The 19,629-nt window shown below is 41.6% G+C and overlaps 1 protein-coding gene across 3 annotated transcripts in view; it reads right to left on the minus strand.

The window, feature by feature from the left end:
- IQSEC2 (IQ motif and Sec7 domain ArfGEF 2) overlaps window positions 1-19,629 on the minus strand; it is a 150,687-nt gene that overhangs the window by 116,170 nt on the left and 14,888 nt on the right. For 2 of the 3 annotated variants that reach the window (XM_081320353.1, XM_081320350.1), the window contains exon 2: window positions 9,504-9,533. In XM_081320353.1, coding sequence (XP_081176479.1) covers window positions 9,504-9,533 — 30 coding nt within the window. Of the gene's footprint in view, window positions 1-9,503; window positions 9,534-15,350; window positions 15,356-19,629 lie in introns of those variants that run through there. The other variant, XM_081320352.1, reaches the window with a different exon arrangement.

A 19,629-nucleotide genomic window follows, 5' to 3' on the forward strand; every position in this document is an offset into this window, starting at 1 on the left:
TGCCACTACATTAGCCTTGTTGCTGGCCTGCCCAAGCACTCACTTGGCAACCCCAGCCACGCACTCCACTGAGGGTGTGACCTGGAGTCTTGGCTCCCAGTTCTCTCTTGATTCCAACCTTGTGGCTCCCAGAGTTGGGAACAATAGTCCGGGGAGGGCATATGCAGCCTTTGTGTGTGGGAGGGGGGGCTCCCTAACCTGTGACAGGGACCTACCTCTCTCTCTCTCTCTCCTCAGCATCTCTAGGTTTGGCTCCCAGCTCAGCTCCAACATATGAAGGCGGTACTTTGGGACTCCGCATTTGTAGCACCAGATGGGATGGGACGATGATGGGGAGGGACTGCAAAGAGCTCTCTCCCCTCCTCCACCTGACATCACAGGAATGTTATGTAAACGGGGGAGTTGTCACTATTTCTCTCTCTCTGCACATAAAGTGGCATTGAAGACAGGAGGACAGTGCTTGCTGAGGGGGAAAAAGATGTTGCACAACAAAATTGAGAAGAGATGGCTCAATCACACATTGGGTCCGATTATAAATTTCACCTCTCCTTCTTGCTTCACTAGCAGGACTGGCTTCAGATTTTTGCAAGCCTAGAGAAGTCAACCATCCTTCACTCATACAGGGTCCTGCTCTGAGAATATGCTGCTCACTGCTTCTTGGTTCCCTGGTGCTTAATCCAAATTTCCTGCATTTTAAGATGTTTGTGAATACTTGGCAACAATGGGAAACAAATCAGATATCAGGTTTTGCAGGCCAACACCCTTGTAAAATACAAACTCTGATCCAACCATCCAGAGACTGCTATTTGCTCCTGAAGGGCTACAGCCTACTAAACTCCTTAAACTCTCTCGGTGAGCCCACATCTTTGACATGGTTCCCAGTTGTGAGAGATTATAGGAAGATGGAGAGTTGAACTGAAGGAGAGCTTGACATGAACAATCAAGAAACAGGAGCGCAGTCTGTTGATAGCATATTTAAGAGCCATGGTGGCACAGTGGTTAGAATGCAGTATTGCAGGCTAACTCTGTCCACTGCCAGGACAGAGTTCGATCCTGACCAGCTCAAGGTTGACTCAGCTTTCCATCCTTCTGAGGTTGGTAAAATGAGGACCCAGACTGTTGGGGGCAATAGGATGACTCTGTAAATCGCTCATAAAGTGCTGTAAAGCAGGGGTCCCTAACTCTCGGGCTGCGGCCTCTTCAGAACTGGCAGCAGACCAGCGTGTGTGTGTGCACAAAGCTCCCCTCACGTGAGCAGTGGCAACTGACACTTGCAAGCTCCCCTTGCACAAGCGGCGGCTGTCTTGTGCTCACGCACAAAGGTTCCCTTGTGTGAGTGGTGGCCACTTGCGCTTATGTGCAAAGCTTCCTTTGCTCCCACAAATAGAGCTGTGCAAGCTTGTGCACACCCGCCTATCACTCACAAGGAACTATTCCCTCCCCCCCGGCCGCCAATCCAGAAAGCTTGGGGACTGCTGCTATAAAGCACTGTGGAGCAGTATATAAGCAATAAGCGCTATTGCTAGTGCTATTGCTATTTCATCCATATGGCCAGAAAAGCTTTTTAAAAACATTCCAAGAAACTCCACCTTAACAAACTCACCATTAGATGAGTCTTGGAAATTTCTCTTGTAGTTTCCAATATTTACACCTAATACTAGCATTTAAAGTGCTTTTCTCTAGTCAGTGTAATTCTTGCTTCCTTGATCTTGTCCATCTCTGTGAGACCTGAAACCAGTAAGGACAAGCATTGTAACCTTTGCTGCTGGTGTTTGCTGAATACTGATGCAGAAACATTCAAGGCAGACTGACTCCTTTTTCCCTAATTCAGGATACTGGTCTTTGACCTTGAGGCACCATGAATCAAGAGATGCTTATGCTGCAGTAAACTCACATTATACAGCAATGTTCCCACTACACACCATTGTGGCACAAAATGCTATCTCTGTTTTTCTAGCAGTCTCATCAGAAAGAACATAAGCTAGACAAACTTGATCACGCTCCTCTTGAGTACTCATCATGCTTCTGTACCCTATTACTGCCATGATGTAATCACCTTGCCCCAAAGCATCACATTTCTGCTCCAATGTTTTTATTAGTAAGGAAGGTTCTTGTTTTGCCATAACACGTGAAATATGTGAAAGCCGGCCTGCTATGAAGCAAGGATCAGGCAACTGCCTTAGGCAGCTGATTGTAGCTTCAGTTAAACCTGGCCAAACAGGAAACAGAAAGTTGTAACCTATGATATAAGTCTGTATTCTGGAAATGCCATATCCGTAAGTCTAGATGACGGGATCTGTGCAGGATCCTGAACAGGAATACTATCGTATTCCACTTCCTCATGGCTTCTTCTTCTTTCTTTAGAAACTGTCAGATCTGTAGTACCCATAAACAGCCAGAAAAATGGATGCAACATGAGCAATAATGGAAGCCAAAGTAGGAGGATAAAATGTGGCTTGTAATTAGCAAAATGTTTATAGAGCAAGATGAAGTAGAATGACACTCCCTTGGGCTTCAACTGTTGCTGCAGGATGGTGAAGTCCCATCCATCACCAAATTTAGACAGGACTTTTTGTTTCCTCAGAAAGACTGAGCCCTGCCTAGCAACTCCAGTAGCTGGCACTGATTCACTGACGGTTGGAAGAGGAAATATGGTAGCTGTTTGCTTCTCCAATTGCAAATCCTCAAAGAGAGGATCAAAGTGTCCCCTCAGCTTTTGGCTGAAGGCAGGGTTAGTGGAAACCATGCTAGAGAAATGATTCCCAAACTGGAGACAGGGCTCTTCAGCAAATCATTTCACTTCCTGGAAGTCCAATGTGGAAAGGATGGCAACGTCTGCTTCTCCCCAGACTCGCTTCTCTTTCAGCCTCTGAATGAGGTGCAAAAAGTGTGAATCACTAGCATTCCTTGTAGGGACACACAAATTTCCTTGACTTGCATAAATCCAAGAATATTGCCCCTGGGTTTTGGGGTTTATTTATTTTTTAACATTTGGGAGATTCCAGATATTTTAAAGGAGTCACTCACCTCTCTCAACTCCTGTAGCCCACTTCACAAATAAGCCTGGCCTTCATCCTTTTTTAAAGTGCAGCCTTTCACATGTACGATATGGTTCTCAAGATGAGAAAAATGGAGACTCTTTTCTTTACAATAAACAGTTATCTCATGCTAAGTTTTCACTTCCACCCCATTCCCAAGTGGTAGCATGCAAGGTAGCAAATATCAAGGTTGCAAAAGCCAATGCCAGACCTGATTCTGATCATGAAATGCTACCACATGTAGGTTGCAAAACTACAGCCATCCACCAGGTGGCAGCAAGGAATGCAGAAACTCCTAACGATTTGCTGCCCTCTGATGATCATTTAGAAGATTTTTGCATCCTTCATATGTTGTCTTAGATATTATAATATGGTGACATCTAGAAAAAAAAGTGCAGCGTACAGATTCTATCTAAAACAGCTACAGAAAAAATTAGGAAACTGGGTAATGAAAAGCAGCAGATCATGTTGTGGACAACACTCTGTTTCTTTGCAAATACTTTAATATACAGTAATGCCCGACCTTTTTCAGAAGAGGTGAAATAATGTCTCAACTTGATCATACTCTGCTGCCATGGCAGGATGAGCAAACAGCAACAATTTCAAGCATAACCTGCATCTCTGACAATATTTCAGTGTGACCCACTAAAAATTCAAAGGCTTTCAGAATACAGTGATACCTCGGCACTCATTAATTGCTTCTGGGAGGTGAAACGAATACTAAAAACAATGAGTACCAAATTTTCCCCATAAGGAATAATGTATTAATCACAAGGCAACTGACACTGACATTGAGCATCCAGCACCAAACAAATAATGAGTACTGGGACAAAATTTTCATCTCAAAATGAGTTGAGTACCAAATTTAATGAGTTTCAAAGCAGTTGAGTACGGAGGTACCATTGTATATATGTAGTCCACCTTCTCTGAAGTTGTCAGAGTAGGGAAATACAGACGTCTTGCCTTCATATACAGCAGACATGTCAAACACAAGGCCCGGGGGCCAGATCCGGCCCGCGAAGTGGTTTCATGCGGCCCGCAAAGCCATCCTGGAAACAGTGAGGGAACGGCCCCCACTGCCTTGGCCCTGGCCCAGAGACCCTCCTCCTGCCAGAGACCCCCAGATCTGTCCCACTCCTGCCCAGGCCCCCATAGGCACCCTTGATGCAAACGATGTAGAGCTGGCCATGCCCACCCAGTAGACCATACGCACTCTAGCCACGCCCACCCAGTAGGCCACGCCCACCCGGCCCCCTGAGGGCAACCGCAATGCTGATGCGGCCCTCAATGAAATTGAGTTTGACACCCCTGATATACAGCATTTTATGATTTCTACATCCCTTTTTGGATGGGGAGTTCTTCTACTTTTATACAGTGTATAACCTGTCTATTTTTATGCTATGTGGAATAGCCTGATGATCAATATAACTAAGAATTTGAATGTATTCTTAGAAAATAAAATAGAAGGTGGCCGGTACACAATTCATTTAGCAACCCTTTGAAATTATAACACTGAAAAAGTCATAGTCCTGGCACTTAGGAGCATCACAGTGTCCTCGTGGTCATTTGGGTGGTTGGCAACCAGCCTGTATTTATGATGCAGTGTCCGAGAATCATGTGATCATCATTTGTGACTTTCTCAGCTGGCCTCCACCAAAGTCAATGGGTGAATGAAGATTTGCTTAACGATAGCAAGATTCACTTAACAGCTGCAGCAATTTGCTTAACAGCTGTGGCAAAAAAGGGGTTGTAAAATCAGTTGTGGCTTACTTAACAACCACCTTGCTTAGCAATAGAAATTCTGGTCCTAATTGTGATCATATATCAAGGACTACCTGTATAGGGATGTTTTGTGAATGGTCATAATCATACCCTGAAAGCCTCTGAACCATGTGTGAGCTTCCCATAAGATGCCCTCCAAATTCCTAATGAGCCCAATGGTCCAAAATGTTTGAGAACCATCTCTTCTAAGGTCTGAAAACCCAGTCTTATTAAAAACTTGGATACATTTAGCTTGAAAAGAGAAACTGGATAGGGCAACCATCTGCCATGCAGAAGAGGGAGCAGATTTGTTCTATGTTCTCCAAAAGACACGGTTTGAATCAAGAGATTGATACGGCAAAGCAGACTTCCCCAACCTAGTACTCTCCCAACAGGTGGGGACTGAAAGTTTTAGCATTTCAATCCTAGACTTTTTAGCTAGGAACTTCTGCAGAGCGCTGTGTTACAAAAGGAGTCAGAAGAAAACTTCCTAATCATGGTACTTTTCTTTCATTGGAAGTATTTAAAACATAGCTTGACTTGACTTCACTGAGTGATCTTCCAGATACCCTCTAAATTAAATTTTTACAAATCTCTGGTTTGGATGAACACAGATATTATATTTTAGCACATTTATCTGCTGAAAAAGAGACACCATTATAAATTAAAAAAAAATCCAAAAGAGCTTTCATTTTCAAATTCTATGTCTGGAAAAGAAAAAATTACAGATTCTGCAAATCCACAGTGCAACCTAGCTCAGTGATTACTGAGCATAATATTACCATGACATCTCTCTCAGTCCCACTCCTGACTGTAAGAGCAGTTGTCCTAAAATAGATATGTTTTACAATGAAAAAAATGAAGAATTCATGAACAATCCACTGAGAATTCTGTGTTGCTCAGAGCCCTTTGGAATTTAGTGGCATAGAAAGATCAGTAATACATAAATAAATTTCTTGTGCACCTGCCGTATTGCAACATTCCCTTATTCGGAACCTTCCAGATTTGGACCTTCAAACTCTAATCTCCCTGATCTGAATTCCAATGGGAGAAGGCTACCTTATTCAAAAGGAAGTACAGCTGGGCCAACTGCATCTGCAACAAGACACAGTGACATCAAAACAACCCCAGATGCATAAGATCACTGCACAAACGACCAGTGCGTATTTGCATAATGATGTCTAACACAAGTACGTAACGTGCTTCATTTGTGCCATGACATTATGATGCACGTGTTGTTATTTTTCTCTGTTAAGTCTTTACGGATGCCTACAACTGACGCTTGTGCAGAATTTTTCCATCAGTTCTGCTGGATATTAATAAGTAAGGTGAGCACCCTTTGGGTTGCTTCAGCTCAAAAACTGAAATGCTTTAGGTAAGGCCCTAGAAGAAAGGATATCACTGAACGGCCTTCAGAGTGTGAAAGAGAAAAGAGCTGGATGCCACAATTTTTATGCCATCAGCAAAAATCCTCTTAGTACATTTAGACAAGTTGCGATCAGCGAAGAGAGTCTGTGTTGCATTACAAGTGTAAGTACACACAATCAGCACACCTGTCACAGGGAAAAGCTTCCATCTGGAATAAGAGAATATGTCATCATTCCAGATGAGCTAGGAAAAATGTATCACTAGCTCAGCAGGAGCAGGACCACTGTTACCTTTTCTTAAACACAACTATTCAACCCTTTTGAAAAGCCCTGGCTGAACACAAAAGGGCTGCATACATGCAACACACTTAACCTGCATTCACCCATTTTTTGGTGCAATGCATTGTACCATGAACTAACCCACATAGCTGGATTTACAAAAGTTTCTAAACCGGGGAATTCTGGGAATTGAGGTCCACCCATTTCCAAGTTGTCAAGGTTGAGAAACACTGCTCTAAGCTATAGATTTAATATGAATTAAAGAATACATGCTGTGTGAATGGCCCCATTAGGTTTGTAAATGATCTCATTAGGTTTGTTATCAGAACAGAACCAATTTGTATCAGTCTCATGCCAATTTTAATTCTCATGGCTTCCTGGGGACGTCTGATCTGTCCTCCTGTCTCCAATTCCTTACAATAATAGGTTATTCAAACACTCTGAATCCTTATTAATCAAGGTGCTTGGAAATTTCACACATTCAGAAAAAGGGTCCTCTACACCCAAATATGAGTGAAATCACAGAATTGTGGTTATATATATGACTATGTCAACAGCAAAGTGAAAAAGCCTATTTCAGAAGATCACTTCTAACTAATGTAAGCAACTCATCATCCAGCAACTAAAATTATCAACACTGAAGGGTACCATGCAAAGCTCCAGTTGTAACATACAGAGATGCACACACTATCCCAAAGGACTATTCCCTTTCGTCAGCACTAGTCAACAAAGGAGCTCTTATGAAATGAAACCACAGCTGGGAAAATACAGACATAACCTGAAAGCCACAGGGATAATGTTACCCAAATTCTTTATACAAAAGAATTCTGCATTGTTAAAAATGCAAACAATGGGGAGAAGTTAAAAACACGTTGCTGAATACCATGGCAAACCAATTCTTCATGTTTTGCTATCTTTCTAGCCTCCCTCATTATCTTAGGTTACAGTACTTGTTAGTCACAGCCAACAGTCCTGCTCTTTGTGAGATCGTGCCACATTCTAGTATAGATTTAAGCAAAGAAGCAATCCCAAACACAATGAAACTTGATTGGTGCATTTTTCAATTAATTATGGCTGTCGTAGTGACTAAAACCAAGCTAATAAGCAAATCTAAAGTAGCAGCCTCCCTTTCGAGCAGTTAGATTGCAACATCCATCATTCTCACTGAGCTCTGCCAATGTCTGAAGTGAGTGAGGACAATGGGCCTTGAAGATCACCACATCTGGAGCAGAAGATCCCATGCTGTGAAAAGCATTCATTAAATGAATTCACTAAATGAATAGACTTGACGTGGATTCAGTTCCAAATTCAGCCACATACAAGTAGGTTCACTGGGTGGGCTTGTATCTACCTGTCAGTGTAATCTAGTGTATGCAACTGTTGTGAGGCATAAATGTGTGGGAATTTCTGTATATTGCAGCATTACCTTCCATGGAAAAAGAACAGGCTAGAAATGAACCGAAAGGTAGTCACTTCTAAATGGGAATATGCTATGTTATTCTACTCTTTTACTCTAGGACTGAAAATACCTTTATTGCCTTTCTGTTCATGGCTGTAAAAAATGTCCCACTAATAAATGAAATAAGAAATAATCTGTTGCCTTGACATGAAACTCAAGACTGCCACCTCATTTTGTGTAATGTGAAAGCAGACCTTGCCAGTGGGTAGCAAAAGGGGCTCAAAGAGACAATTCATGTCCCTCTCCCTTGCTTTCTGTTTGATCCACTCTTCCTGTCACCTTGGACTGGATTGTATTGCACAAAGCAAACCCCAGATTGTGCCATCTGGTCCAGCTCTGCTGCACCATTTTTGCTGGCCACCAATTTAAGTTCAAAATCCAGTTGATATGTATCTGGGTTGGGTTTATTCTGGTATAAAGATGACGACTATGGAAAATATAGGTAAGCCTTGTGTGTGTGTTGTAGGGAGGAGGGTTAATAACAACTTCTTGGAATTGTGCTTAATTCCTGATGTCTGATATGGACATATCTATAAAGTGTGTTTGACAGCAGTAGGCAAGTGGCTTGTCATTGCCTTCTTCTAGATATGTTACTGATGTGTTCACAATCTAGCCTTCAGCCTGGTATTTATATTAGGTGCCCATTCAAGTGTTAACCAGACCTGCAACATGGAGAAGTCACATTTAAGGATCACAAATTCCTGACATGTACCATGTTCTCCTCAATTTTTCTGCGTTAGTTGCTTACTTGACCCTGCAGAAACAGGTCAATGTCAAGCATCCAGCAAGCTGTAATATACAGTTACTGTTTCCCATGGTGACTCATAGTATTGCAGTCAGCTAGCATATTAACAGAAATATCCACCAATCTTGGCCTGGTCCTCCTTGTCTTTTATTTTCACTACTCCACTCCTCCTTTCTTTTCCATGCATGGCTATGTTTGCACGACACCCTGAACCATAAACTAGTCCACCACATTTTAATGTGATAGGCAAATATGCCACATAGGATTAGTTTATGGTTCAATGTAACATGAGCCTAAAAAACTGGGGTCACTGAAAAAACCATGCTTAACATCTATCATATGAAGGTAGCCATAATGTTTCTTTCAAAACCTAAGCCTTTTGGCAAAACCATATTTAATTACGTTTCCAGTGTATAGCATGGAGCAAGTACTTGATGAATTTGTATAACCAACTAATAAATAACCATAGGAACTTGCTTAGGCAGTTGCCAGGAGTAAACACTGACTTGAAGGCACACAAAATGTATATATACTAATTATCAAGTTGATGAGCAACTTTATCCAGTAGGTAAAATATTTACATTCTGAGACTATAGGAATTGAATTTAACCAAAACACATTTATTTTCATCTCCTACCCCAACTAAATTTCCCTTTCCCATTTAAAACCCACAACAAAAAAGTCCTAAACTCAGATTTATCCAAGGAAGATACCAATATCACACAGGCTCTAAAAAGAATGCAGGCAACAGAGAGGAAAGGAGAAGAGTGGGGAAAGAGAAGCTAATTTCAAGAACTTATAAGAAAGGGATAAAGACAGCAAAATAATGTTTTCTTTTAAAAAATGCAACTGACCTGACAGTTCTTGAATTTTCCCCATCTGACCTGCAAAACAAGGAAACAAAGAAAGTCAGAGTAAAGCTAAGGGTCAGATTCAGTGACTGAGGGTAGTGGTTCAGACAATGCCTAGCACTAGGGGTGACCTTGGCTAGGTTTCAAAAAGACAATTAAGGTATGAATAAAAGCAAAGAAAACAAAACAAAAGCAGATTGTCCAAAATAGTGTGCTGGTACTGGCTTGATTTTAAGTTGAACCAGCTGTTTAAGAATACTTTGTTGGGAACAGCTGAGAGACAGATAACAATATTTTTGTCTTGTAGCACATCAAAGATGACTCAAAAGAAAAGGATCTTTTGTGAAATCTTTCATATCCCCCCACCCCAAAACAGAAATCTTTTTTTTTGTGGGGGGGGACTGTACTTTCTGCTTTGCTCACGAATTGCAATGTAATTCCCTGGTGACCCGGAAACACTAAAAAAACCAAAACAAAAGCAGAACATTCTGAACTGAAAAATATTTTGAAGGAAACATCATACCTTCCCTTACCAAAAATAAAAGACATAAGTGAAAAGGAATAACTTCAAGATGTTGTTTCAAAAATAAACTTAAAAATGTTTATAAGACTCTTATTTTATGTCTATGGAGATCCTCAGTCATCCAGGTCATGGTTGTCCCAAATGTGCTTTTACCAAAAAGCAACTGGACTTTGTTTTGTCCTTGAAGACGTTTCACTTCTCATCCAAGAAGCTTCTTCAGTTCTACTTTCACTTCTTGCACTTTGGGGGTCCTCATTTTATGTGCTTGGTATAGACAGCTAGTGTTTTGTGACAGGCTGAATTTTTTTCAGGAGACAGTGGGTGAAGTGATTTTTATACACACACACACACACACACACACACACACACACAGTTAGCTGCCTTATCGGGCCTATGAGTAGAGTATAAACTATTGAAATAAATTACCTTGTTCTTCCTGATTTGGGGCAGTTTCTTTTTTGTTATTTATTCAAGTTAACCCTATTTTGATACTTAACACTAGCTTTTATCAGCATCCTATCTTAAAAGGATAGGGATCAGAAACTGGGGTTGAAAAAGGTTGAGGATTGCAAAAATTGGACTCTTGGACACGTGCAGCCCACCCTTGTAGTTCTATGTATGTAAACACTGGACTGCAAAACCAGCTATTTTGTAAGCACATATGCTCCAGTTATTAATAAAAAATGCTTAATCCCAATAAAATGTGATTGCCAAGAAATTTAAGGCCACACCCCCTCATCCAACAACCTTCTGTCTGGCATCACTCAATTGGGACCAATCAGCTAGTTTGATTACTTCTTGTCTTTAACCGATTTCTTGTAATTGCTTGTATCTGATGTGTTATAATGAGGGAAGGAAAAGAAATTATTGCCACATGGATTTTTGCTAGAAAAAAAATACAATGACACCATTGCACACGATTCCAATAAACAGCAAGTCTGAAATTAAAAGTTGGGAAAGGCTTCCCAGAAAACAGGCAATTTTCCCCCCCCCCAACATTTTTGAATAGAACCTTTTAATACTAACGTGATCCCCTATTAAACAAAAGAAGCCTCCTATTTTTAAAATTTTGATTTTAATAAATTCAAAATAAGCCATGTAAGTGCACCATATCTCTCTGATATCTTTGCATTAAAAACACTGTAAGAAGGAAATGGATTGACTTATTATTCCTGCTGAACAAAAGGGCTACTTACATACTTTTTCCTGACATTCAAAGAAAGACTAGCATAGCAACTCTCACTTTGAAAAGAAAGAATATGGATAGGAACTGCAAGGCCTAATGTGTGCACTGTCATTGGCACGGTGGCTGGTGAAGGGCCTCTGATGTCCACATCACAGAAAGGTTTAGAGAACATCCAAATTAGGTCTTTTAAACTATTCCTCTTACCAATGTGCACACTTGGCTTTGGACAATAGAGTGGGGAAGTTATGATGAGATGATTAAGGTAACATCACACAATCATGACTGAGAACAGAACATAAATGGAATATCCAAAATGCTTTAGTAAATGAATTTGACTAATGCATTTCTGCAATGGTTATCACTGCAGCTAACACTGGAAAGGACGTTGATTGGCCAGTCATGTCCACCCTTTTGAAGCCAGTGACTATCGCTGAGGATATCTCTGCTCCTTCCCTCCCCACAGACATTTGCAATAGCACAAATCTAATATTATGTCCTGTAGAAAGCCGTTACTATGATACATAACCAGCAACCTAAAAGAAAGTTTCAGAAACCCAACAGACTAATTTGGGACAACAGCTTTCCTTTCCTTCTCGTCTAAGCAGGAAGAAAATTAGGGCTGAGTAAGAGTTTTTTTCTACTTCATTGTTCCTCCTTCACCACTAAATTAGAATTAACAAATTTGGGTTGCTCCAAATCTATAAGAACCTGGAGATGGCAGCAAAGGGATGCAAATGAAATCATCTTTGCTGCTACCTAGTGGACAACTCTGGTAACCATATCTAACCTAAATTCATCCAAATAAGCACCAGTCGTTTTAGCTTAAAATCAGTGAAGTTACTGGTTTTTTAGACTCTGCATACAAATAAAAACAACAGTTCACAAGAGCAAGCTTAGCTGTGAGATAGGAGCAACATATGGGGACTCCCCCAGAAATTATCTTAGGGACGATTTCTAAGCAAATAGAAAATTTAAAAAATGAATCTTTTTGAACAAACTATGCTTATATAATCCTTCTGCACTTCATTTGATATATCATTATTTGTAAGCTCATCACCTACCTAAGTAATTGCTGGGGGGATTGAGGGGGGTGGTGGAAATAAGCCTTGAGTTATAATTCTACCAGCATTAAGTCAAGCCAAGAGAACAGAGAGTGTAACTCGGGCAATGTTTGCTACTAAGTTCACCCTGGGTTGCTTACTGAAGGATCAACTACACATAGGGAAAATAAAGCAAACTATACAAACTGTTTTTAACAATGGAACAACTGATCCAGTGAGGACGGGACAAAAAGCAATGAGGTTAACTAGGCAGAGCTGTTCAGTGATGGATCAAATGTCTCACTTTACCCGCTCCCTCAAATCCTGGAGCAAAAGTCTATTGAGAAGAGGTTCCTAGAAAGAGAAAGTGACTGCTAAAATAATTAAAGCATGTAGTCTATATATGTCCCTAAGGAGTTCAGGATTTAATTTCCTGTAACTTGGAAGTTCTCTCAGAGGGGCTTACTAAGAAATACGTACTAGAACATATCTGTGGAAAAAAATAACTGATTTGAGAAAATATCAGGATGAGGCTATTCTAAACAGGGAAGCGAGCATCTGGTTCTGACCTTTCACCACAGCAGCCAAGGAAAAACTGTATTGTTATAGCAGAATCACAAATGAAGGAAAAACAGTTGGCTTCACACATCACACAAAGCCAATATAGAGATACAACACTGTGTGAACCAAAGTGCAATTAAGCAAATCACAGTTTACAGCCAACCTCACAAGGGTGCTCTAGGGCCCCAAAATGGAGGCTAGGATTTGCATGTGAAATTAAGCCCAATGTCTCTGAAAGTGTGAAGAGTACTATTAGCTGTTTTCTACATATATGTGGATCAAGAATTGATTTCCATGTGAAGGAACCCAAGACTGACTGTTAAACCAAAGAGAGCCTCAACACTGCCATTTAGAGTTAAGCTAGTGTTAGGGCTTAATCTATTCATTCTTTGGGTGAAGACCTACATATTCAGAGCTTATCCACATTCTTAAAATATCAGAGGATATTTACATTTAGTTGCAGGCTAGTTTTAAAAAAAATCATACCAAACCTCTCAAAAATTTGAGCCAATTTAGCGATGAGCAAAACCAAGCTGTGGCTCAGAAGTTTATTTTGAAAGCTTTTTTAAATGCCAGGGCTGTGAGGATGAGGTTTAACTTCCAACAGAGAAATCTCTCTGCACGAATGTGCCTTTATATGGCTGGGCCTCTGGAAAACATCTTTCAGAGCGTTAGGGGTTTTTGAGGGAAGCGTGATAGTCACCTAGACCCATTTTAGAAAGTGAGCAATATATTCAACACGTCTTCAGAACTGCGAAGCATATATGCCTAAGAAATTTGTGCTCTCTTCAGAAAAGTCAACTATCTCAAAAGGCACTATTCCCTAAAAATGGGAAACTTGAGGCAAGCAAATACCATCCTCCACTGAGACTTATCAAACACATTTAAAGTGAAGAAAATTATCTGAAAATCCTTCCTCCAAACGGGAGGGAGGATCTCCACTCTGCAACATGAGGCTACGGATCAGGGGCCACGTGTTAATAAAAGCTGCCTCAACTCTCTTGGGAACGCTGCTAAACAATGTGTGACAAGCACAACTGAACAGGTAAAAAATCATTTTCTCCCAGCCTAAGATGATTACTTTTCCATGGTGCAAGCACATGGAAACAGGAGAGCTGGCAAGCAACAATCAGCCTCTGGGTTTCTTGATGAAAAACCAAACTAGGAAAAAACAAGTCATCTCCACCTGGTAGCGTGGGGGGGGGAGGGAGGAGGGAAGCGCTATCAGGCCAAAGTCCAAAAACAAGACAACGGAAGTTGATGCACGAGTTATTTTTGTCCCACTGCAGGCTTAACTGTAGATTAGCTTATAGAGCCTAAAACAAACACAAATAAAATGATGTATTTGTCTTTGATTGCCTTTCTCCCCTGCTTTCCTTTCAATCAAGGCTGGTTCTGATCTTTGCCCTATAGAAGCTCCCCTGCCAAAGAGCCCTGTAATCAGCCTTGCTTATCAGACCCTTCCTGCCTTTTAAGTTTAGCTCTTTTTTGGGAGGGGGGGATTTGATAGGATGCTTTTGACACATTTCCATTCACATCATGCTGAGGCACGAAATGATCACAGGGATTAAACCAGCCCACTCCAACCTGGTCCCTTCTAAACACATCAAATTGCAACCTCCATAATTCCAAACCAACAGAGGTCAACAACCTTCACATACGGAGCACACCAGATGAGCTGCTTTGAGACTGCATGATTTAAAAAAAAACAGAATAAATATGGAATCCTAAAGACAACTTTGGATTTACTATGTCAAGCTATTCCCCATTATTTTTTGCTATCTGCGCACTGAACTGACATGTCGGAAGAAGATTTTAGTTCAAAAGTTCACTATTGCAATCTCTCTTGGGAGTATCCAGATGACATTTCAGTACCAGGGTTCTTGACGGGACCTGAGCCATTCTAGCCTCGGATCAAAAATTCAGTGAATAGAAACAAGCCTTTACTTTTTCTGTCTTCCACACCTAGCCTTCATTTATAGAAGCAGCCCCTGGACAATCATGCCGAGGCTCTGGCCCCAACCCCACTGATTGCAGGAAAGCAGCAGGCTGATTTCCTGAGAACAGGTGCTGCTGTGGCAGCAGGAAGCAGTTCTCATTGAACCCCCGACTAACTGGCACAGGCTCACTATCCTGGAGCATGCTAGCAGCACCATCTGCTGCCAGCTTTCTGCCTCTGAATAAGAGCCGGGCAACCTGTCCACTGATGTGAACTCAACTGCCCCTTCCTGACTAGCTTCATGCCCTGCCGGCCTTGCAGTTTGTCCACAGCTTTAGGGCCTGATGCCTAAGAAATTGTGTGGAAGGCACAGTTTCTTGGATGCTGTAGGGCTGCTGCAAAGAGTACATGAGGTTCCGGTCTGTACATCCCCCAAGGGCCATGTTGACCTCTGCTCTGCAGGCCATTTTTTCAGCCAGACACTGATCTCTGTTAGGAAATCTTTCAGGGAGAAAATTGGCCAAACAAACTAGGGAGGAGGAGGAGAAGAAAATAAAAGAAAACAGCATAGATCAAGTATAAACCTTCCTAATCAACTTACTTGTGCCCAGCTCAAAGAAAACAGGACTACTGTCCCTCCTCTGTGGTGTGTGCGCATGTGCGTGCACGTGTGTAAGTGAAGGGTGATTCAGTTGAGCTCTTCAGTCTGGCCAGAGCTGATGACATTCAAAACAGCCCCAGGAAGCAAAGATCAGCATTCAGATGTGAATAAACTGGGGTTTCCTGGCAACCTTCCAAACCAGCTCTTGGAGTGGGAGTGACTTAATTTTTTTTTTAAAAAGAAACTCAGAAAACAATTGCACAGAGCCCACCAGTTAGTGAGCCAGCTGCCTGATCTGAGGCAATGTTTGTTTTAAAAGAAATCACACACTCCCTTAAAAATTACAACTTTAGCTGCCGCTCCTAACGCTGTCAGTCCCAGTTCTAGAGCTGCCCGAATTAGCCTAGATCTCATTTCAAGTCGTTTGCCTTAACTAACTGGTCTTTTCCTTGATGTGAACCTGGATTGAAGCCAGCAATTCCTAAAGGAGAAATTCCCCTAGGGTTATTTATCTTAATCCACCTTGCCCGTTTCCTCTAAATCAAGGTTAGTTTAATACTCAGGCCAGGAAGAGAGCATATTAACATTTTTCTCCTGGAATACTTGAAGTCAGAGAAGGGGGCAGCCAGGGCCAAAACGATGTGGCCATAGATGCTAGAGGAGCATGAATCTCCTACTCCTTGGCTCTTACTCTCTGTTGCAACTGTGTACTCACTCCTAAAGCAGGGTGACATGAGACCCTTCCAAAGGCCTTAAGGCCCCCAGTGCTATGCCAACTGATTTTTTTAAAATGTGACAGAAAGGCAAAGAAATAGCTACAGAAAAAGGTACTCACTTCAACCGTATTTAATTAATGACCTTTCATTTATTTAATTAAATTCCCATTACATTGCATCAAAATCTAGTTTTCCTCTTGGCTCCCTTTTCTGAGATACAGGCCACGAGTGACCTTTGATGTGGACAAACTTGAAAAGCCAAATGATTTCAACTTCTCAAGGTTTTAAATACCAAGCCACTCAGTTCAGGTATGAGAGAGAGGCAGGCCTGGGGGGGAGGGGGGAGGAAGGGGGTAAAATGTTGGCAGCCATGATCATGTATTTGAACCCCTCCCTCCTTTTTACATTGCAGCAAGCATGCAACACACACCAAAATGGGAGGGGCTTCAATCACTTTCTGTAAAGGAACACAGATGTTGGACATGTAGAAGGAATGAACAAGCCACTGAAAAATGATAACCTGGTCCTGCGAAAAAGAAAAATGTGAGAAACAAATGCAAAATTATCCTATATTTTGTTTGATATATGATGAGACAGTGACAGGCTTTTCTGCTCCTGTACCCCACTAGAATAAGAGCATTGTTGGGATAGCTGCCATGCCTGTTTCTTGACCTGGCGGATATCTAAAGGGGCCAATATGGCTGCTATCTTGCCTTCTTTAATTCCTCCCAAATGGATGTCCTTTATAAGTGAAATCAAGGGAAAGTAAATGGTACCAGCATGACCATCAGATTAGGCAGCAAATTGTAATTGGCCAAATTGATAATTGGGAGAGCCCCTTCCCCTACTCAGAATCTGTAATGTAAATAATGGCTAAACTCTGTTTAAATTCAACCGGAACTTTCACTTTCATTCTTGCAGAACTTCACATAATGAGAGAAAAGTCTACAGGCTTATAAAGGCGTTAGGACAAAATGTGCCAGGTGTGTCAACAGTTAAACCAATCAAAGTCATGACACTGTTTTTTCTAAACGCTTCCTTTATTCTTTCTGTACACACTTGTGCAGGCAATGAGACCTGTACTTTCCTTTAGCTGTTGCATGCAGGGGAATGAAGGGATGCCACATACAATGTTACTGCAGATAATCACTACTGAATGCAAGGCTGTGAGCTTATGTAGGTATGTCAGTTCTTCTCTAGAGCATGTCCTGCCTTGCCAGGAGCTCTGCCTAGCTGCATATTACAGCCCTCTCCTGATGCAGCTCAGTGCCCCCCTGCTGCAAATCAAACCTTGCTGTCCCTGTCATGGCCAGCCAGCCAGTCTGCAATGGAGATGCTCCCTAATTGAAAACGACAGGCAGACTGATTCAGAAGCAGCCCTATGCAGCAGCAGGAGAGGAATTGGGCTGGGGGGGGGGGGTTGCTGGGAAAACAAAATAGCAACAAGGCCTGGGTAAGAAAACCACAGCAGTATTTGGGGGATTGCTTTCTATGGAAGGAGTGCTAGATCCTGCCTTGAGTTTCATACCTATGACCTGTGGTCATTTTTTGCCAACAGAGCCCACCGCATTTCCCCAAAGGATTTAGGCTGCCACAGGGACCAAGCTCACACCCATCCCTGATATATTTGTTATGATTTTACTCTATGAAATTCAGTAAGAACAAAAAAACAAGGCAAACAAGCTTCATTTAGGACACCTTGCCCATCACTAACTATCCTCCCTGGTTAAAATGTTTGGTCAGAGAGAAACGCTGATCAGACTGCATTTTCTCTTCTCAGGAAGTAACTGCTGGATTAACTGGCTCTGAGCATCATCTTCTGTGAAACAAGCATGTCCTCAAAACACTTTTAACCTGCAGAGGTTCAAAGGAAGATGCCAGAAGCTCTTGGGAAGAAATAGCCATAGCTAGGTTCATACATTGCACTGTGCCATGATTTATTTTAACCATGGCTTATTGAATAAGTCACAGTGGCTTAGCATACATCATGCTAAGCCATCAACACAGAATTACAAAACCAAACAAATCACATTATGGCTAAGCAGGAAGTACAGACCAATAAAGGTTCCCTGCTACTAGAAAGCTTATAAATAATTACTTCACATGCAACCACACCTTTGTAAATAAAACGAAGATGACAGGATTAAATAATATGGCAAATAAAGCTTTAATTCATGTATTGCATTAAGACAAAAGTAACCCACTATACCTGGGAAGTTTGTGAACTCACCCATGGGGGCTGGTAAATAAGAGTGTATGACTTACAATGTTGCATGAACCCAACCAACTGTGGTTTATTCATTAAAGCAGTATTGAACAAGCCATGTTTTTTCACATTTCTCAGGCCTACATCTGTTTATGGAAGAATTCTGATATTATGGCAGCCTTACTCTAAATTACCCACCTCAGGGAAAGTAGACTGGGAAAAAATAAGATTGCAATGAGAGTTCATTTAGTTAATTAACTTCTAATAATTATGAGATTCTCCCATATGAATCTGTGTCTGTCAAATGCTAAGTAATCCCTCCTAGTCAAAGCAATAATCACTCTTCCCAAATTGACAGTCCGCAAGATTCAGAGCATACGTATCATTGTGACCTTTCCTCAAGGGGATTTGCTATCCTGCCCCTCCCATGTTTTATCGTTATAATACATATCACCAGTGCTTTTTTTGTAAAAGAAAAAGGTGCCGGAACTCACACATGTCATACAACCCGCCTTGCCTACCCTACGAGGTTCCATCCAAAAAAGGTGCCGGAACTCCGTTCTGAGCATTCTATGAGAAAAAAAGCCCTGCATATCACCCTGATCCCAGTAGGAATTCTGGTAATCAAACTATTTGAGGTCTTTTATCTCTGAGCCGGAAACACTTAACTCATTCTGGATTTGCCAGAAAGAGACTGGCTGAATGCTATGTCACCATTGTCTGTGCTGCCTTTTATAAAAGAATAAAAGAAAGAGAATTCTGGTTCAGTTGTTTGAAGAAAGATTAGAATGTGTAATTCTTCCACAAAGTAACTCAAGCTTTGTAACCTGACTTGCACAACCTGTTAAATCATGGTTTGGTATAAAATTGGCTGGATTTGGATTTCACCACTGAGAGAAATCTATACTGTGTTTTATAACTTAAGATTTATTGTTGAATGACTGATTTAGTATAGGAATATTACTGTATGCCAGAGGTCCCCAACCTTTTGGGGACCGGTTCCATGGAGAAAGGTTTTTCCACAGACTGGAGAGGGCATGGTTTTGTGTGCTGCCTGCATCCCACGAATGGGGCTTTGGTTGTTTATGTGGACCGGTTGTTGGCATGACGCGGCCCAGTACCGGTCCACGGACTGGGGGTTGAGGATCCCTGCTCTATAGCAAAAACGAGGATAGCTTAGTGCAGGGGTGTAAAACTTCCGGCCTGCAGGCCGGTTGCATCATATGGAGGCTGCGCCCACTCCAGCTCTGGTAATGCAAAAAAAGTCGCGATATGTTGCAACACATCACGTGATGTGGCGAGTTTGATAATGGTGGCTTAGTGCATACAAGGTCCTCTTAAAATTGCATCCAGGACA

Source organism: Vipera berus (assembly GCF_964194415.1).
Source record: "Vipera berus genome assembly, chromosome: 2".
In the NCBI taxonomy this organism is placed as follows: Eukaryota; Metazoa; Chordata; class Lepidosauria; order Squamata; family Viperidae; genus Vipera; species Vipera berus.